This window comes from Mustela nivalis (genome assembly GCF_964662115.1).
Source record: "Mustela nivalis genome assembly, chromosome: 16".
NCBI lineage: Eukaryota > Metazoa > Chordata > Mammalia > Carnivora > Mustelidae > Mustela > Mustela nivalis.
In genome coordinates, this window is record NC_139035.1 from 9,233,452 (window position 1) to 9,253,127 (window position 19,676).

Below are 19,676 nucleotides of genomic sequence, written 5' to 3' on the forward strand. Positions count from 1 at the left end.
GGAGCGGGAGGTGGGGGTGGGGGGCCGGGGGGGGGGGATGGCCCGCGGCATGCTGGGAGCCGTAGTCGTGGAGACTCGGCCTCTGCGCTTCCAGCCGCGAGCTGGAGAGTGAGGAAGGAGGAAGGGGGGGGGGGGCCTCACTGCATGCCGGGAATTGTAGTATTTCTAGGACCCCGCTCCTGCAGCGTGAGAGGCGCCATTTTAGGTCCCGAGGTGCGGCCGCGCGGAGCCAGAGCGCAGGCGGGCTCAGCCCCGGCGCCGGGCCGGCCCCGCCCCCGGGGCGCCTGGCGCCCGCCCCCCGCCCCGCTCAGGCCCCGCCTTTCCCCACGTGTCCGCTGCCGAGGGGAGGCGCCTGAGCCGGAGCGGGCCCGCCAGCGGTCCGGCCCCGTCGGCGCAGAGGGTCCTGTCGGCGGCGCCCGGGAGCGGCCCGGCTCCCCGATGCTCCCGCGCCGGCTGCCGCGGGCCGGGCTGTGCGCGTAGTGCCCGGCTCCGGCCCCCTGAAGTGCCCGCGGGGGTGGGAGCGGCCTCGGCCCCGCGGAGACGGAGCGGCTGGAGGACGAGGCGGCGGCCGCGGGGAGGAGGATGGGGGCTAACCAGTTAGTGGTGCTCAACGTGTACGACATGGTGAGTGCGGCCCAGGCCGGCAGCCTCCGGCCGCTCGGCGCGGGGCTCGGACCCCCGGCCCCCGGCCCCTGCGCTTCCTGCCTCGCGTCTCCGCCTCCAGCTTAGTTCTCGGGGTGGGGGAGGGGAGCGGAGGCTGTTGGGATCCTCGCGCACGTCGGCGGGCGGGCAGCGCTGCCCGGTCCGCCCGAGGGCTCCCGCCCGGGCTCGCGGCGCCTGGAGCCCCGGCGGTGGCCCCTGCGCGCCCGGAGTCCGCGCCGGGCCCGACCCCCGGGCGGCGGATCGGCGTCCTTCGGGCGAGGCTTCCGTCGGGGGCGCCCGACCGCCCTCTCCTGCCGCCCGGACGCCGGGCCGCCCCGTCCCTGAGCACCTCTTCCTGCCCCGGGTCCTCAGGAACTCCCAAGTCCCGAAAGTCCCATCTGTCGGTGCCGGTGCTAGAATCTCGTCCAAGGTGAACGGGCGCCAGCACCCCTTTGCCTCCAGGGCAACCTCGTCCACGCGAACGAGGCTCCAGTTGAGCAAGCCCCGCTGAATTCAGTGGGGGTCCTGGGGGGGCTCCTGCGCTGGCCTCTGAAGACCACTCGCCAGGTGATGCAACAGGTACCTGACGTGACCGCAGGAGAGGGAAGGGGAGAGCTTGTGTGTGAGGTCACCTAACTTTGCAGGACGGCCAGCCCACGGAACCGAGTCCCAGGACTGCTTTGTTAGAGTCGCAGCTGAAGTTCCCGGTAGGGGATGGTCGTGGCAGTTAAGATGCGAGCTTGGGTTTGTTTGCTTTCGCTTGGTGCGTTTTTTGCTTTGTGAGAGAGTCGCCTCTGCCTTCGAGGTGCGAAATCTCTTGGCGGAGGAAGAAGTCCTCATCATTTTTGTTGGCTTAAAGAGGCAGAAGAGCCGAAGTGCTAGATGTCAGAAGTCATGGTTCTCACTCGCAGATCTGAACTTTGCATTCCCTGGCACTGCGCCTGCATTTCTAAATTTACCCTGTCACCTCTTGGGTAGAGAGGAGCTCCCCATGCCCTAGTCTGGGAATTATGTCAGGATGGGCTAGACACTGCTGGGGACTTGAGGTGAGGTCTCCGTTGACGTGGGTTCTGGGTTCGGAGGTGGGTTGACAGGCTGAGGAAAGTGAAACATGCAGAAAAAAATTAGAGGCAAACTGGAGGGCCTAGAACAGCAGGGCACTTGGTAAGGTCTTTGGCCTAGGTCACGGGTTAGAAATCATTCTCTAGATGTCAACTTCTTATGGTACTGGATGCCTTTATTGTTCAAGAGTTTTTACTGCCTTTTTACTGTTTCATTGCCTGTCTCTACCCCGGTGATGTGCATTTGGTTTCTTGTTTATTCATGAAGACTATTACAAAATATCTCACAGCATTATTTTCTTTTGAGAGCGCAGTATGTTTTTTTCTTCTGGGTCATTCAACCCCTATATAAATTAGGATTATGCAATGGCCAGAGGGTCGTAGACTAAAATCTGAAAGTAGAGTTATAGAGAAATTTGGCTTGTTAAAATAAAACTGCCAGTGCATTCTTTGGCATGTAATAGGCTTCATTACACTTAGGGACTCTCTGAATCACAAAAAGCATTGCTAATTGTGGTGACTGTAGGAAAAGCTGGAGATGATATTGGTGTTTCGGGTCCTGGAATGAGGTTATTCACATATTCCTAGTTTACAGGCACACGTAAACCAGTATATTTCAAAGGCAAGAGTGATCTGAAAGATGTTAAAAATATTAACTTGTCTTTTAATAAAGATTGTATTCCTTATATCACTTTTGTAAAGTCGGTACTTACAGAGGAGGCAGGTAGAGAAAGGGGTAAATTAAACCTACCCAGATAACTAAAAATAGGATCTAGAATTTCTAGACTGCAGTCTGATTCATTATCTCCTCTACTGAATAATTTCTGTGTTTATTTCTTATCAATTGCTTTTTCCTAGCAATAAGGAGAAGGAGAATATGAGTGTCTATCAGCGTGGTAACTAATTGAATTATTAGACTTCTAACAAACTTGCCCTTGCATGTTCTCTGGACAGCTTTCAGGCTGTGGCTGTTTCGTGTCACTAATTCAGCAGCCTGCAATTATTATGACCTTGGAGAAGTCACAAAAATGATTGAATTATCCTTTTTCCTTTGAGGAATTGCGACTCTCAGAGGAGGTACAACAGTAGTAACAATTCGGAACAAAGTAGCATGATTTTGATCATGGAATGGCAGAAGAGGGTGTGAAGGAGGAGACCACATGTGGGCTGTAGAATTAGGGATTGCGGAGGGGCACCAGGACCTCTACAGGCAGAGAACAGTCCACAGGAACAGTGGCGGGAGGAGAGCGCAGGTGGGACTGGGAAACAGCTGGTCCCCTGTAACAGTGTAGCCTGCGTGAAAGAGACAAAATGGACAGTCTGATTAGAACTTGATTCGTTTGGGGCTGGGACAAGGACTGAGCGGGGGCTGGTCTCTGAACCAGGGGAACCATCTAAAGTTTTCATGGTAGGGAGCAGGGTGATCAGAGTTAGTTTTTGAATGAAGACCAGTGTGTTGAGGTAGAAGATCGTGTCTTTTAAACTGCTCTTTCTCAAGTTGTCTTGGTTTTGAAACGGTTCTGCTTGATATCAAGGTCAAATCTCTTTTATCTTTGATTGTACTGCTCATGCATCATAGGTGCCTTTGATGGGGATCGCTCTTGTCTGTGCAGGCCTCGTCTAGCAGAGTCCATCCAGACTAGACTTTGCAAACATCAAAATCAACCCCTGTTTTTCACTCATAATCAGTTTATAGGGACCCTTTGCCTTGTATCCTTGTGGCTCTCTGGGAGACTGTCACCTGCTCCAGCTCGGACTGCATTTTTCCTGTTCCCTAGATGGGGAATTGCTGATCATTTCTCTTCTTCCAGAACTGCTGCATGTAAGAAAGAAATCATATCAGGGTCACCTGTATTAACTTCTTCTCATGGAGGGATAGGATAATCCTTAAAAGGTTACTTAATCTTACACAGTGCAGCTAAATTATTGCTTGCTGCTTTCTCAGTGATTATGTTCCTCTTTGTACTTTGGGGTAATCTGCTGCCAATAAAACATGGCCTGGGTTATTTCCGGGTCCTGGAATGAGGTTATTCACATGTTCGTAGTTTACGGGCACACGTAAAGCAGGTGATTCAGCTGAGGGTCAGGTGCCGGGCCAGTGTCTGGTGTAGGCTCTCTCCCACGAGGGCTTCATTTGCCAGAGACCCCGAATTTGTGCCATTTCGGATCATCTTGGCCACTAATGAATTTTTACAAAATACCAACATGAGGTAGCACGATAATACTTGTAGATTCATTCAGTAAGCTGCTTTCTTCTTATTTTCAAATAGCATCTGTACATCTTCAGAGCCTTAGCACTAAGACTCTTCAAATAAGGAAGTTTGGGTCCGTATTTCTTTTGACCATCCCGCTTCCGTCTGAGTCCTCCAAGAGCACGTGAGGGCATATGCGTGTGACCTGACTTCGCATGCATCTGTGCGTCTAATTCAGACTTTTTAAATGAGTTCCAGACGCATCTACATACACCCTTCACCTAAGTCAGCATGCGGCATGCTCCTTCCCTTCCCAGCTCAGACGTCACCCTTTACTCGACCCAACACTGCCCACCCCCAGTCTTGGATTATAATTTTGTCTTGATGACCTTCTGCTTGGTTTCCCAAGCCAGAATGCTGGGAGTAAAACCACTGCTGCTTCTGTATTACAAGCCCATCAGAGTCCAGTCCCCAGGCCCCACCGCTCGAAGTCTGGTTGATTCTGCCTGAAAGCAATAGCTTGACCATCAGTAGCTTAATCCGGAAGGATACTCCTCTTGACTCCAGAGATAAATGATCCCGGGTTAGTTCAGCAGCTCAGCTGGGGGGCACCAAGGACTGAGACTTTCCACCCTTCGAGCTGCTGTCTGTCCCTTCCCTGTTGGCTTTTGTTCTGGTTTGTCCCCTCCTAGTTGGGAAATGACCATCCCGGCACCAAACAATGTCCTCCAGCAGGGTGTGAAGAAAGAGGCGAGTAGAGCCTTTTTCTCCTTTTCACAGAAAATGCTTTGCCAGAGCCACCCTCCCCTCCTAAGGAATGGTCTGGAATGGGCTCACCTGTGGCTACTGAAGCCGAGAGAGGGGCTAGCTGGCTTTCCTGGCCCGCCTGCTGAGCCGCAGCAAGGAAGGCAGGGAGTTGGAACGGAAGTCAGCTGGAAGCCTGTGATGTCTGTCACATATTTTACCTTCTGAGTATTCCTTAAATTGGGGACCTTATGCTCATCTCCACTGTTGCATCTTAAGTTCGGGTCCTGGTTATCTCTGTTCATATAATAGCCTTCTCCCGGTTGCGGTCTCTGGTCTTCATGTGAATCTCTTTCCTCTTCTGTTCCCAAAGCGATCTCCTGATATGTGAATGATTGTGCCATTCCTCGGCTTCACATTCACCTGCGAGGTAGAGGCTAATGCCCCTTATGATGTGACCCCTACCTGACTATTAGGGGCCGACCTCCTACTGGTCCCCCACTGGTTCCCTCCCCAGCATAGATGCTTTATGCTCACGTGATGGGATTGTTCAGTTACATGAATGGGCTGTACTCTAGTAGTTCATGCCGCAGTATCTTTACTCCTGCTGGGCTCACCTGGAATGTTCTGTCCAGCGGCCGCCTCCCGCTCCTCCTGCCTGTAGCTTAGCCCACAGTCAGCAGACTCGAGTGAACTCCTGTGCCCTCTTAGTACTTTGCACAAACCTTCCAACAGACGTGTTCTAGTTGCCTGCTTCCCGCTAGGCCAGCTTCCTTGACAGCAGTGTCTAGAACAGGATCTGTCGTGAGAACGTGTTCCATAAACATTGACCACATGCATGGGATTTCCGGGAGGCGCTTTTATTAGGAATGGCGCCCGTACTGAGAAATGGCTCAGAGAGGCCTTCAGATATCCCTTCTCTTTGGGCCGATACCTATTTGAGCATTTGTCCCCCTACTTTTACTTAATGTATTTCTAGATTTTAGCTTTTGATCAAACGAGGCGGGTGGGGATCACGGGAAGGGACGGGAAAAACATCAGATATTCTTCTTCGACATAGTTTTCTATTGTTTTAAACACTGTGGGCCTAGACTGAGGAAGTGGGTGTTAATCGGGTTATTTTGTGAGGTGGGGGTGTGGCGCCCCGTGAGAGGCCCTGCTCGCCTCCGTGTTCTTCCTGCACTGCCGCCTGCGGACGCTCTGCTTGACGCAGTGACGGTCATTTGACAACTAAGAGGGACAAACCAAGAACAAGGAGCCCCTCCTTGAAACATAATCTTTCTGAAAACATTGTCAGAATCTTAACGTGGAGTCACCGGTTAACGGGAGCTCGTTCTCATTTCCTCGGAGCTGACGTTCCTCTGCTGCCTCAGCCGGCTTGACCCGGGACCCGTGAGTCCGAGTCCCGCCGAGGGAACGGCAGCCCTAAGTCTGCCCCCCACATGACCCGTGGCATTCTCCTTTCTTTGTCCCCATTTAGTAGAGATGAGAAAAGAATTCAGTCTCTCTAGGTGTTTGTTTTCTATTGCTGCAGTAACAAATTGCCAAGATTTTAGCAGTTTAAAACAGGGTACATGGGGTGTGCCTTGTGTGGTCACAAGGGCGGGTGGGCCCAGGGGCTCCTCTGCTCGGGCTCTCGCAAGCCTGAGATCCCTGAAGTGGCCGGCAGCCGGCGCGGTGCCGGGGGCAGACCCACCACCAGGCCCATCCAGAGGGTCGCCAGAACTGAGTTGCCTGTGGTCGTAGGGTCGCGGGCCCAGTCCTTGCCGGCTGCAGCAGGGAGCCCTTCTCCGCTGCTTAAAGCCTCTTGCCTGCCCGGTCTTCAAACCAGCAGCGGTGCCTGGAGTCTGCCTCTCAGCTCCCATGTCTCTGACTTCCCTTCTGCTGCGTCTCTTGTACCTCCATCCAGAGAGACTTCTCCGCTTCTAATAGCTCGTGTCATTAAAGGGGACCCATGAGGATATGCCACGGTAGTAAGCTCCCTGTCGTCAGGTGTCTCTGGCTTACGTGTCTGCAAAGACCCTTTGCCATGATTCACAGTGACCGTTTCACAAGTTCTGGAAACGAGGGTGTAGACCCCCCCCCGCAGAGTCATTTTCCATATCACACCATCTAGGAACTGTATTCTGTAAACCCAGAAATACCTTTTAGCAGTCCTTGGACTCGGCATGGAATGAGTATTAACTCACTAACTTCAAGTGGAAGACTTGAAGTATTCAAACAATAAAGCGTGGAGGGGTGCCCAACTGGCCCAGTCAGAGGAGCGTGCGACTACTTGGACTTGGGATGGAGAGTTCGAGCCCCGAGTGGGGTGTAGGAATTACTTAAATAAATAGAGTTTAAAAATAAAGCATGGAAACCTTTTGTGAGTGGCATGTTGGTGACCGAAGACCCTTCAAACCGTGCTGGTGTTTGGTCTGTCCGCCCTGACGTCACATCTGTGCTCAAGTTCACAGAATAGAATTCAGCGAAACTTGTAAATTAAATACTATTAAATACCAAGGAGAGCCGACTATTGTAGGTGAATTCTTCCATTAAATAGATGTTCTTTTAAAACAGGACATACTTTACTTTTCATTTGTTGACTGATTTTCTACAAGATTGTTTACATTCCAAAGCAGCAATTTCGTTCCAAGTCTCACCCAGTTGGTGAATAGAGTGTAAAGGGAGGAAGGCCAAAATAAATCATCGTAAACTATAAGAAAGGCAGAAAAATAATAGAGGGAGATGAGACACATGAAAATAACTTGTAAGTTTCAATTAATCTGAAATGGACATGGGTATATGACTGTGACCGGCCTCCCAAAACAATAACTTAAAAACTGATTGACCCCCCCCCATCGTTTGAAATAAAAGTCTTTGCTCACTAAATTAGGATGGCATCCTTGTCATAACACTAAAGTCTTGCCTGTACAGAATTGGTGAGTCTCGTTCCTACACTATTTTTATTATAATTTCATGGCATATCTTTGTATATGGCTGGGCCAGTTTCCTTTCATTCTTTTTCCCAAGTTTTTATTAGCTGTTACTCATTTCCTTTTCTAGGCTTTCTGAAAAATCCCAGACATTGTCACTTTGTTGTTGCTGTTGTTTTAATTGTGTTAAAATACACCTAGAAGTTACCGCCTTGACCGCTGATGGCCGTATAGTTCAGTAGCGCACATTCTCAGTGCTGTGCAGCCAGTCTCCAGGGCGTGTGCATCCTGCGAAACCTGAAAACTCTGTATTCATTAAACACCCCCCCCCCACCTCCGTTACCACCATTCTACTTTGTGTCTGTGAATTTGGCTAGATACATCGAAGAAGGGAAACCCGGTAGTGCTCGTCTCTTCATAGCTGACTTACTTCCCTTCGCGTAGTTTCCCCAAGGTTTATCCGTGTTGTAGCACGTGCCGGTGTTCCCTTCCTTCTCACAGCTGAATGGTGTTTCGCTGTATACGTGTGTACCCACCCCGTTGTTTATCTGTTCATGTGTCAGCGGACATCGGAGTTGCTCCCACCTTTTGGCAAATGGGAGTCATCGTGCTGTGCATGTAAGTGTGCAAAGACCTGTCACGTCCCTGCTTTCAGTTCTTGTGGATGTATGCCCCACAGTCTGTAGATTGTTCTTGTTGCTTTAATCAGAATCACACTGGTTCTTGAGCAGTTTAAAGTAACTTGGGAAGAACTGACATCTTTCTTGTTTCCATATTCTTTTCTTCCCCAATGAGGAAAATGGGTTTGTTTGGGTTTTTCTCGCTCTTTGAAATTTTTAATCCAGAAAATGCAAATAGTGAATATATGCAAATCGCTAAATAGGTTCATTGCAAGCCCATCTATGTGAGCCATTCTATTAACAGAATAAACTGAAAAAGTAAGTAAAATATTCTAGATGATTTCCCCATAAACATCTTTGCCACAGACATCTTTGCTGCCAACATTTCTGCCACAAAAGTAATTGACTGTAAGGCAATTTGCAAAAAAAAAAAAAAAAAATCACAAAATATAAAAGAGGTACTTTCATTTGAAAGGACATAATCATGAAAAATGAGCAACAAAATTAAAGGACTTTATTGCAAAATACAACATATTTGAATGCATTTAAAATGCGTGTAGACTCATGGCAATATTGTGCAAACAACTGATTTGATCTTGTGGATTGTACCAGGCACTTGTCTTCGAAGTCTTTAGTTTGTAGCAGTACACTACACTTTTCTTTTCTTTCCTTTTGTATCTTTTTTCTTTTCTCCTTTCTTTTCTTTTCTTGGCCTGTTGATTCATCTCACTCAGCATCACAATTTTGCTTCTTTCACTAAAGTTTCTTCCTGCATGAAGAGAGGTATCAGTTGCCAGATACCGGGATGCACATGTGGAACTGAGCTTTACATGGCATTGTGCAAGCCTTCTGCACTGCTGGGTTTTTGTCTTGGCGTGTTGTCACGTGTTCGTTGACAGACATTCCAAAGTTCTCGGGGAAGCATGGAAGACCGCCAGTGCTGTGATGCGTTTGTGACTGAGCTTTGTTAGCACGGTAACTGCGATGTTCTCATGTGCTAGCACAGTACAGTATGCAGTCTGGCTTTACACTCTGTACTTCACACTTCCAGTAGGTTCCATCACCGTATTTTTTATCAAGTCGATATATATAGTTGTTACCAGCCACTATTTGAAGAGCGCCACGTCTACGTGTCAGTGTAGAGATCGCTAGCTAAGATTTATCAAACCTAAAAATAGGAGCTTTGTTAATGGAGAAATAACTGACAACTAGCTTCGGTACATTAACCCTGCCCAGGGCACGCCATGCGTCCTTGGAGAAATGAAGCCAGACTGTCATCCAGTTATTTTATCTTCCATGGCCAAGATGCATGTAGCAAAACTACGAGACATGAGTGAAAAATAATACGGTATATTAAGTGGCATTAGGGCTAAACAGGAAAATAAACAGAGGAGGGGTAGGAGAGTGTAGGTGAGGATGGTGTAGTTCAATTTCTACTCCAGTTTCCAATAGAGTGGTCCAGAAAGACCTCACCAAGAAGACATTCCGGAAATGTGAAGGGGTACACCACGTGGCTGTGTAGGGAGAGAATGTTCCAGGCAGAGGGTGTGCAAGTACAAAGGGTAATAAGTCAGGCCACGGGCCTCCTAAGTAAATCATACAGCAAGAAGCAAGAGAGATTTTGAGGGGAATTTCTGATGTTCTTAGGTTCATGAGGACCATTGAAAATAGAGCAGTTGATACCAAAGAAAGAGCACCCCGAGATGAGGATAGTTTCCACAGAGCTGAAGAGCAACATTGCCTTATTGAACACTACCACAGGATATTGAAAACTAAGGAGAAAATAGCAAGATTAAGAAAATCTGTGAGAACTCTGAGTAGAAGGGTCAATGTTAGGCTCTAAAAGGATTGAGTGCCAGGCAGAACTTGCTAAAAGTTAGGAACATTCGTGGAATTTGAGAAACAAAACAGGTGAACACAGGGGAAGGGAAGGAAAAATAAGAGAAAGCAGGAAAACAAATTCTTAAGAGACTCTTCGCCCTAGGAAACAAACAGCATTGCTGGAGGGGAAGGTGGTGAGGGGGCAGGGTAACTGGGTGGTGGGCATTAAGGAGGGCACTTGATGGAAGGAGCATTGGGTGTTCTTTGCAACTAATAAATCACTAAACTCTACCCCTAAAACTGATAATACACGGATGATAACTAAATTGAATATAAATTAAAAAAAAAATTTTTAAGTCAAAAAAAGGAACATTCGACCAAAGCCTGGCTTAACTTTTAAATGTTAAGGATAAAGTAGAAGGTCCTACAAATACACACAGGCAAAAAAGTTACTCCAGTAACTTTTGTCCAGTGGACAAAATGAAGCTAACTTTTTTTCATGACACCAAAGCCTAAATAAAATGGAGCCTTAGCTACAGAGGGAGAGGGCAGACATTTCTGTCTGAATGCCGTGGCTTCGTAAGTTGTCACTCGTGCAAAAGGACCTAGAGAGTATCAGGCACCTTTTGGGAAGCTGAAAATGACTCAGACCTTGAGAATGGCTGAAAGAAAAGCCCATGGGCTCTACTTCTCATTTAGCACTGCTATCTCCTATTTTATATATATGTGTATGTGTATATAAAATATAATATATAAATATATTATCTATAATGCTATGTATGGTTCCAGTGCCAGTGTCCAGAGTTGCTCTTCACAGAGAACACGATGTTAAGAGGATTAAGTCCCAGATTATATTGCCCAAATCTTTGGTCAGCAGAGGCAGTTGGTCTGGGTTGGTATTGGAAGATTGTATGTGTACAGTTTTTTTCATATAAACGTAAGTATTGTTGGGATAAAGTTACATCGAGAGGCAAAACAGCAGAAAGAACACAGTTCATACAGTGTAAGAGAGAAAACAAAGAGAAAAATGTTGAATGAAGACAAGTAGGACCAAATACAGAGATCATGAAATGGTCGTAAATACAGTAATCCCCCTTGTAAGTTTCTTAAGCATATTTGCCTTCCAGAAATTTCAAATCCCATGTGGTCAAAGCTGTTATTGTTTTAGGACCTTTCTGGCTTCTGTCAGCCCTGGAGAGGCTTTCCCTGGTCTAAAATTACAGAAATAGGCGTTCCACTTTCCCAAGTGGAAAGCCAATTATCCCAACACTGTTGATTGAATGATCCGTGGTTCCCTATGCTAACTGGAGGCACATACCACAGTCATCCTAAACTTAGTTATCATGGATCTAGGAATCTAAATTCCTGACTTTCTGGGCCAGCTGTGTATTTAGCTACCTCTTCCTGCCCCGTTACCAGATGTGTAACTACAGTATTCCAGCACGTTTTGATACTGGTGAGGGAAGACTGACTTTCTCTCTTTTGGAATTCTATGTTTCTCACATGTTAGTTTTTCAAGTAAAATTTAAAATCAGTTTGTCAAAAAAACTCACTGAAATTTTAAGAGCAATGACATTAAATTCACGAATGGTAATTGGGGTTAGGTGTTAGAATATCAAGTCGCCCCATAATATAAGGACTAAGCTTGAGTGATTACAACATGCGAGCCCTTGCCCCATATTATTATCCCTTTTTCAGATGATGACACAGGTTTACCTGAAGAACCTGCTCAGAATCACGCCGTATGTGGTGGCGCACAGTCTGGAACCATGAGCTCCGACAGTGACGTCTGTGCCCTTCACCACCACATTGTATTTCTCCCCCTCCTCCCATCCCTGGAAGGTGCTGTTTCTCTATTAATTTGTCCTAATCTCACCGCCTCTCCCACCCCTCTGCTAGACTGACTTCCACTCTGTGCTTTCTGGAACTCATGAGTGGGCAGTAGGAAAAAAAAAAAAAAATCCCCTATATCTGTGATTATTTCTGGGATGGTTAATTTTATGTGTCAACTTGATGAGGCCAAGCTAGTCCCCAGGTTTTAGTCAAACATTAGTCTAGATGTTGCTGTGAAGGCATCTTTCAGATGCGATTAGCATTTTTTAAAAGTTTTTATTTAAATTCTAGTTAGTTAACATATAGTATAATATTGATTTCAGGAGTAGAATTTAGTGATTTATCACTTACACGTGACACCCAGTGCTCATCACTACAGATGCCCTCCTTAGTCCCCATCACCCATTAGCCCATCGCCCGCCCCCCATCGCCCCTCCAGCAACCCTCAGTTTGTTCTCTGTAGTTAAGAGTCTCTTCATTTAAGTCAGTAGACTTGGAATAAAGCAGATTATCTTCTATGTTGTGAATGGGCCTCATCCAATCAGTTGAAGACCCCAAGAAAATACTGAGGTCCCCTAAGAGGGAAGGAATCCGGCCTCCAGAGGAGCTGCCACATCAACTCTTCCTGGGTCTCCAACCTGCCAGCTGGCCCTGCCAACTTTATGCTTGGCACCCCCCAAAGTCGTTTGAGCTGGTGCCTTAAAATAATCACTCCCTTACTACATCCTCATCTGAGTTAGATTCTGTAGTCTGCCATCATGGTGTGCTCCGCCCTACCTCCTGTGCGCAGGGTGGGAGTCAGCACCACCCATCCGAGGTCAGACCTCCCACTGTGCTGGATCGCAGCCCTGCACTGCACTCCGGTACAAGGGTGCAAGGTGCAAGGGTGCAAGGACTTCTCGCTCCGACGTTGGCCTTCCAGTTGGTATATGCACGTATGCTGCAGTAGGTACCTGTTGTCCTCTTGGAGCTGAGTAGAGTTCCTTCCGCATTATCCCCACTGGCCATCCACCATTGTGTACCATGCCCTCCAGCCCGAGGGTGTCTTTTTAATCAACTTCTTTAGAAGTGTGCCACTTTCAGAAGGCTAGCAAGGAAGCAAGCCGGAGCTGTGGGGTGTGAGGCCCCTTCATCCATTCCAGTTGCTCTCTTCTGTGGGTATAAACAGTAATTCAGCAGCACACCTGTTGAAGTTCTTACTCTGCCGTGAGCTTGAGGGCGGAGACAGGGTCTTACTCTTTATTCCCAGAACTTGGTACTTTGTAATGGCTTTTAAAAGGTGTGTTGGGTTCCCCTTAGGACCTGTCATCCTGAAACAGTTCCTTTCTCCACTGTGTCATCTCGCTCGCAGCTGCTGCTCCCCTCGAGGGACCTGCTGCTCTGCAGTCCTGACGGACCTCCCTAGCCTGTCAGGTGGCACATGAGAGCCCCAGACACCTGCACTGGTTCGAAACAAGAGTATCGATGTGACAAAGAGCCACGATTGAGGCTTGGGACAGCCAGCCCTCCCAGGTCAGGCCTGCCATCTGCCTGTCGTCTGGAATCTGTTTTCCTAAGTAGTGTGTGCAGTTCTTTGTCTTTGTGGCACAGTCTGGAATTAGCCTGCATGAATTTGCATCCCGCCTCCTGCTTTTTAACTGTGTGACCTAGGAAAGTTTCCTGCTAAACAGAGGGTTCCTTGCTGGAACGGAAATCAGAGGGTATCAAGTCTGTAGGGTTGTATGATCTTGAGGCAACTTAAATGAAATGCACAGAATGGGACGTGGCCTATGATAAGCTCTAGAAAGCGTTAGCAGTGTGTTAGTGTAGTTGTTGCCAGATTATGGGAGCAAAATGAGCTGTCTGTATGCTTTGCACCTTTGCATGCGACACCTGAGTAACCCGATCTGTGGCGTTTCCTCAGTGGATCAACAGGAGTGTTCTCCTTCAGGGAACAAAGTGCCACCCAAGCTGAGGCATTAGAAGCAGGCTGTTGGATGTTTGACATTTGCTCCAAAATCTCCATCGTAGTGTGTGCGTGACACTTGGGTTAATTACATAAAGCCTTTTCTCCCCCCTTGAATGTTGGCGTTGACAGCTGGTCTATAGCCTTTCGACCAGATGAACTTAGGGGAACTATTTCTAAGCCTTTAAACATTGATGGAAATTGTGAAAATAAACAACTCGGCCTGAGACTGGTTTGTGTACCATAGCCTAGTTATCATTTCTAGCTCATTGTCCAGCAAAAAGTTAAAGGAACCACCAGATAAAGAATTTTCTACGTTCGCTGTTTCCTCCGGTTCTCAGTATAATCTGTCGCGCGTACTCGTTTCCTAAACGGTATAAAAAGAGTGGTCCACTCGGAGTACGGTTGCAATGCTCGTTTCCGAAAGGACCGTATCTTCTAGATTTCTCCCCCTCCTTTCAGATGTGAAGGACAGCTCCCAGAATAGTTCTCTACGTTACTAAATTAGCGACCGGGTGGACACATTATAGGGCATTTAGGCAAAGACTGGGTCTGTGGTGGTGCCTGAGGGGTCACTGTAACTTCACTCTTAAGGAAAAATGATGACTTAGTAGTCATGGTCTCCATCTTACTGTGAGGTTGTTCAGGAAGTTTCAAGATCGTGTAAAGAAAAGCAAGAGCATGTGAGACTCTCTGCTGGAGGTAGAGCCCTGTGTTCGGAAAACGGTAGGTGGAAACTGTGAAACCCGCGCTCCATTTGCATTTCAGCCCCTCGTCATGTGACTGTGGCCAAGTGACTTGCCAGAACGTCCCTAAAGTAGTTTATGTATTTTACATGCACTCCTGTCACTATGGAAGACAGAGTAAGTGGAAGTGTGTTGTAGGGTAACATTCAAAAAGTGAGTTTTTAATTTACTATATATATACATATTTCTGTTTAAACACTAAGCTGTGACTGTTTTCATTCTTACTGAGTTCCCTACGGACAAGGACTGTGAGTTAATCATCCTTGTATCCCCAGCGCCCAGCAGTCCCTGCCACATAGGAGGGGTGCCCGCATGTTATTAAATCAGACTTGTCTGACTTGCTTTATTTATAGCTTTGCTGTAAGCAAAGATTTTAAATGAGATTTAAACTGAGGTGCAGTTTAGGGGGGACCCTTCTAGAGCGGTGGTTCTCAATTTTATCCTGGACCCACTCAGAAATACATTTTACATCATGTAATTATACACGGGTAACGGAGACCAAATGTTCAGGAAACAGCCTTGCTCTGGATCATGTCCTCTGATTAGTTCTGATCTGTTATATTTCATTCATTCTTTTCATCCATTATATTTCAATCATATATATCATGCATAAGGCTGGTAACAACATCCCGAAAAAATTTTGGGATCCTCTAACAGGTTGCAGCCTACAGTTGAAGACACCTGTCAAGAACTCAAGCTCCGTGAGAGCAAGAACTTCATGTTTGCTTCTTCATTGCCAGTGCTTGACACGTAGTAGGTGTTCAATAAACATTGCTTGAGTGCGTAAAAGAATGGAGGTGCTCTTTTCCATGGGCCACAGTTAAGAAGACAGTAAAAGGAGAACATGGCAAACTCCTTGCTGCAACGCTTCGATTCTTCAAGCTTTCGAGTGGTCTGCTAGGTCCTAGGCAGCACGAAGGCTCAGTTTCAGGCCTCGTTCAGTTTAGAGCCCAGTCCAGGGGGATGGTCAGGTAGACGTAAGCCATACAAGAAGTTTTCAGATTTTACTGAAATATCTGACACCAGCCATAGGTACAAACAAAGCTAAGGCCGGATAGGGAGGTTTTACCAAGAACTTGATTTTCTGCTGCAGATGTGGTATCAGGACCCAGTACCTCGCCCATCTATTTTTCATCAGCAGAAGAGTCTAACTGTAAGTTCTCTAAAATAGGTTTAGTCTGAAATACATTCAAAGGGCATTTGGTTTGCCAGCAATTTGACTTTTAAAAATCAATTCTCCTTTATGGGTGCCTGGGTGTCTCAGTGGGTTAAAGCCTCTGCCTTCCGCTCAGGTCATGGTCTCAGGGTCCTGGGATCGAGCCCCGCATCGGGCTCTCTGCTCAGCAGGAAGCCTGCTCCCCCCCACACACCCCTGCCTGCCTCTCTGCCAACTTGTGATTTCCGTCTGTCAAATAAATAAAATCTTAAAAAAAAAAAAATCAATTCTCCTTTAAATAACTTACTGGTTCAGTGATCCTGTGTCTAGTTTGTGGTGGGTCCTAAAATGGGGTCCTTTGAGAAGCACGATGATGTGTTTTCAAAATTGGAGGAGGAAACCTTAACTTTGTACGAAATACAGAACACTGCGTTTTCTTTGGTTTTCCATTATCGCACACGTGTTTAGGTGTGTGTACTCCCCCTCGGGAGCCCGGGGCAGTGCTTAGGAGCTTTTGAGTCTCGAAGGACAGTCCTTAGGAAGTCCAGCCATGGGCTCACCTTAAAATGTATCAAAACTGGGACTCGGGAATAAAAGAGGGTGAACAGTTACGCAGAAACACATGTGAACTGGGACGGTCCCAGGCAATCGGGAAGCACCCGTGCCTGAACTTTAGTGCACATGTGTATGTTTGATCACATTGTCTCAAAAAGGTAATAAACTTGACAGCATGTTTACAAACCTTGAAACACTATTAACTAAAAAATACTGGCAAACCTTTTGTAATCAGAGAGATCATTTCCAGAGATTGCAGCTTAATACCCAACATTATCAACAACACACACATAATGTATAATGAAAATGTTTTTGTTAATATAAAGTTTTGCCCCCCCCCCACCAAGACCTACAAAGTGAGTGATATGCTTATTTTAGATATTATTCTCTGGTAATGAAAAGATTGGACATTTTCTTAAAAACAGTAATAGAGTAGGGTCTCCGTGTGGTGCCATCTTTCTTACAGGCTCAACACAAATTAACAGATAGCCCCGGATGCATATGGATTCATCTGGAAAAGATACTAGACTGTCTCCGCTCGTTCAGTGAGTTTTTATTGACTCTGTGTTACAATTAGCTCGATGCCAAGGCTCTATAGATAGCATTTTAATATGATTTACTATTAAATAGCATTTACTGTAAAATTATCTGGGACTCAACCCAGTGGTGCCAAAAAGACCTCCTGAGCTGATTCTACAGTGTGAACCCCGAGGACAGTTTTCCGCGAGTCTGCCCTCTAGTAATTACCCCACAGCCTCCACTGCTCACCGTTTATGTTTAATTCTTAACTCCGTAATTGAAATGCCTTGTCTTTTCCCTAAGCACCTTTTTGTGGGAAGTAAGTAAAAGACATTTGCTTTAATCCATATGAACACTGGCTCTAGGATTTTTAGGGGAAATGCTCACACTTCATACTGAGATCGGTTTAAGGGAGTCAGGCCCAGGACCTAAGTGGTTATATTAAGTGTTTTAAGTTCCAGACTAGAAAGATTGCATTTATTGTCATTGCTGCTTTCAAACAGGAAATTTAAAATTTTATTAAGTTGATAAGACAAATCACTGACTAAAATGAAGTTTGATGGAAGTTCTCAACCAGAAGAATAATGTAGCATTTTAATATAGGACTATAATATCCCGCAGTGAAGTCACTTCTGTAAACACTGCTTTAAAGTAATAAATGGAAATCCCGAGGCCAGTTTTTTTGCATTAAGGAAAAATCGAGTTCGAAAGTAATTATAGTTTATTTATGCCTTGGTTGCCTTCCCACATATTTCAAGATAATTTTTCTCTGAAGTGTGTTCTTTTACTTTATGTTAATGCTTAAAATGCTTTGAAAAGCCTTGTGAACTCGAGTGGCAGGGTTTGGTGTCAAAAGAGGTTAAGTGTGGGTTAGTGATCCTTCCCTGTTTACTGAGGAAGTGCAAGGCCTTAAGGTCCTTGTGCCACAGTCAGCTCCGCAGCGCCTTGCTCTGGCTCGAGTAGCTGTCGTCCTGCTGCCTCGCTGAACAGAGACCTTTTACTCAAATCGGTGCTTCTCAAGAGCATAAATAATTGCTTGTCAGAGTCTTAAAGTAGAATCCAATTAATTCTGCCATTGTTTGCCATTCAGTTTAATGAGTCACTGCTCTTGATCATTTGACATCAACTTCCAGAGAATTAAAAGAGAGCTAGAGCTAACCTGCTTATTTACATGTGCATTCCCGCTATGGGAAACAGAAGTATTAGGGAAGGATCGTGTAGGTCGGTAAATGTATGTGTTTGCTACTCCTAACGTGGCTACCACGGGCCAGACAAGTGTTCTAAGTCTGTATATATTCGTTAATTCTGAAGTAGTCCCCTGGGGTAGAGGCTGTGTTTCATCCCCATATCATAATGGGGTTATGCAGGTTGTGCCGCTGGCAAAGAGTGAAGCCGGAAGTCGAACCCATGCTGGCTCCAGGACCTGAATTGGAATCAGACACTTTCTGAGACCGATCGGGTTCCTTAAGCAGGCGTGTGTGCATGTATAAGAAGAAACCGAGGCAAAGTGCTCCAGTCCCCCGACCCTCCGTCCACTGTCTTGTCCTCTGTAATTGACGGGCTTTAGCTCCGGTGAGTTGTCATACTTGGATCAGCCTTTTTTTTATCGGAGCCATGATCTCGGGAGGAAAGTTGAATATAATAGAAGCCGGATCCTTGTGATCTAACCCGGAACAGAGGAACACTGTGGGCTTCCCTGTTAGATGTCGAGAGAAAGAGCCTTGGAGTAAGCAGACCTCATGACAGCCTCTTATACATGATTTAGGTGGGCAGTTCTGCAGCCGGGTCGTGGTGACTCTGCTGTTGGGTCGTGGTTTGAGAGCGGATTTTGTGGTAGCGCCCGGCAGGTTTACTGTTTTCCTTCAGTATGTTAGGAAGGACTTGAGAGCAATCAAACAGTAAGTTCACTTCTCAAATGCAGACATCTGACTTCTCCTGGAAGCCTCTGAGGGACTCCCTTTCTCAGCACGGGGTAAACTTAGATATCCAGGCACCTGCAGTGGACCTGCCCCTGAGGTTCTGTGTCACACAGCCTGGTCTCTGGTGGCCGGCCCTGGTGTCATGCCCTAGAGCTCTAGGAGCCACAGTTCTCGAACTAACCCCCGGATTGCTAGTCGACCTCTTAGGCTTGCGCCAAGCTCCAGGAATGGGAGCGGGCTGCTCCAGCTCAAGCGAAACGCCTTGGGGTAACACTGTTCTGCATTATCGCGTTTCCCCCAAGTGTGTCATTGTAGACTCTGGCAGCTGCTACGGTTCAGACAACAAAATCAGCGAAGACGTTATCCAGCAACAATTCACAGAAGTCGCACTACCATCCAGTCTCGTCTAATTCGGCAGCTTGTTCTGTTTGTTTGTTTTGCGTGCGTGCGTGTTCTTGGCTGGGATTTCATGTTGCAGATTTAGATTTTTCTTTCTCTTAGAAGAGTCCGTGTTTTACGGCGTTCTGCAAAAGCAGGAATTCCCACAGCGGCTCGAGAAGCCCTGTTGAGCTTTGTAGGGAGGTTTTCACTGTGGAGATGCCACGTGAAATGTGTCCACAGCAGTAAATACTTTCCCAAAGTAAAGCCAAGGAATAGCAAGCGTTGGAGAAGCGCTGAGAAGCACTACCATTAATTTCAACCACCTTGAGCTCGGAAGGGATGGCCGTTAAACCAGCGGGGAAGTCTGACAACTGAGACCATTCAGTAAAAGGCTTAGCTTCTCCAGAGGGTGGTGTTTGTTTCCAGTTACCTGATCGAATCCCCACTTCAAACAGGCACCATTCCTGCTGTCTGCAAAGCCTGGGCGGGACTTTGAGGCCAAAAGACTCCCGGAGGCGAGGCACGCTGACCTTGAATTAAGCAGCAGCCTGGCCAGTTTTTCAAGATCGAGCCTTTCAGGCGTGTGCTCTAATAATAGAGCAAGGAAGCCCGAACAGGAGCAGAAAC

General features: G+C 47.0%; 1 protein-coding gene across 2 annotated transcripts in view; it reads left to right on the forward strand.

The window, feature by feature from the left end:
- Positions 1 to 321: 321 nt before the first annotated feature.
- The window catches only part of DESI2 (desumoylating isopeptidase 2), a 43,163-nt gene continuing 23,808 nt past the window's right edge, over positions 322 to 19,676 (forward strand). Inside the window, exon 1 of one of the 2 annotated variants that reach the window (XM_082702328.1) lies at positions 322 to 624. In XM_082702328.1, the coding sequence (XP_082558454.1) occupies positions 583 to 624 (42 nt within the window). In that variant the 5' untranslated portion in view covers positions 322 to 582. Of the gene's footprint in view, positions 625 to 907; positions 1,222 to 19,676 lie in introns of those variants that run through there. The other variant, XM_082702329.1, reaches the window with a different exon arrangement.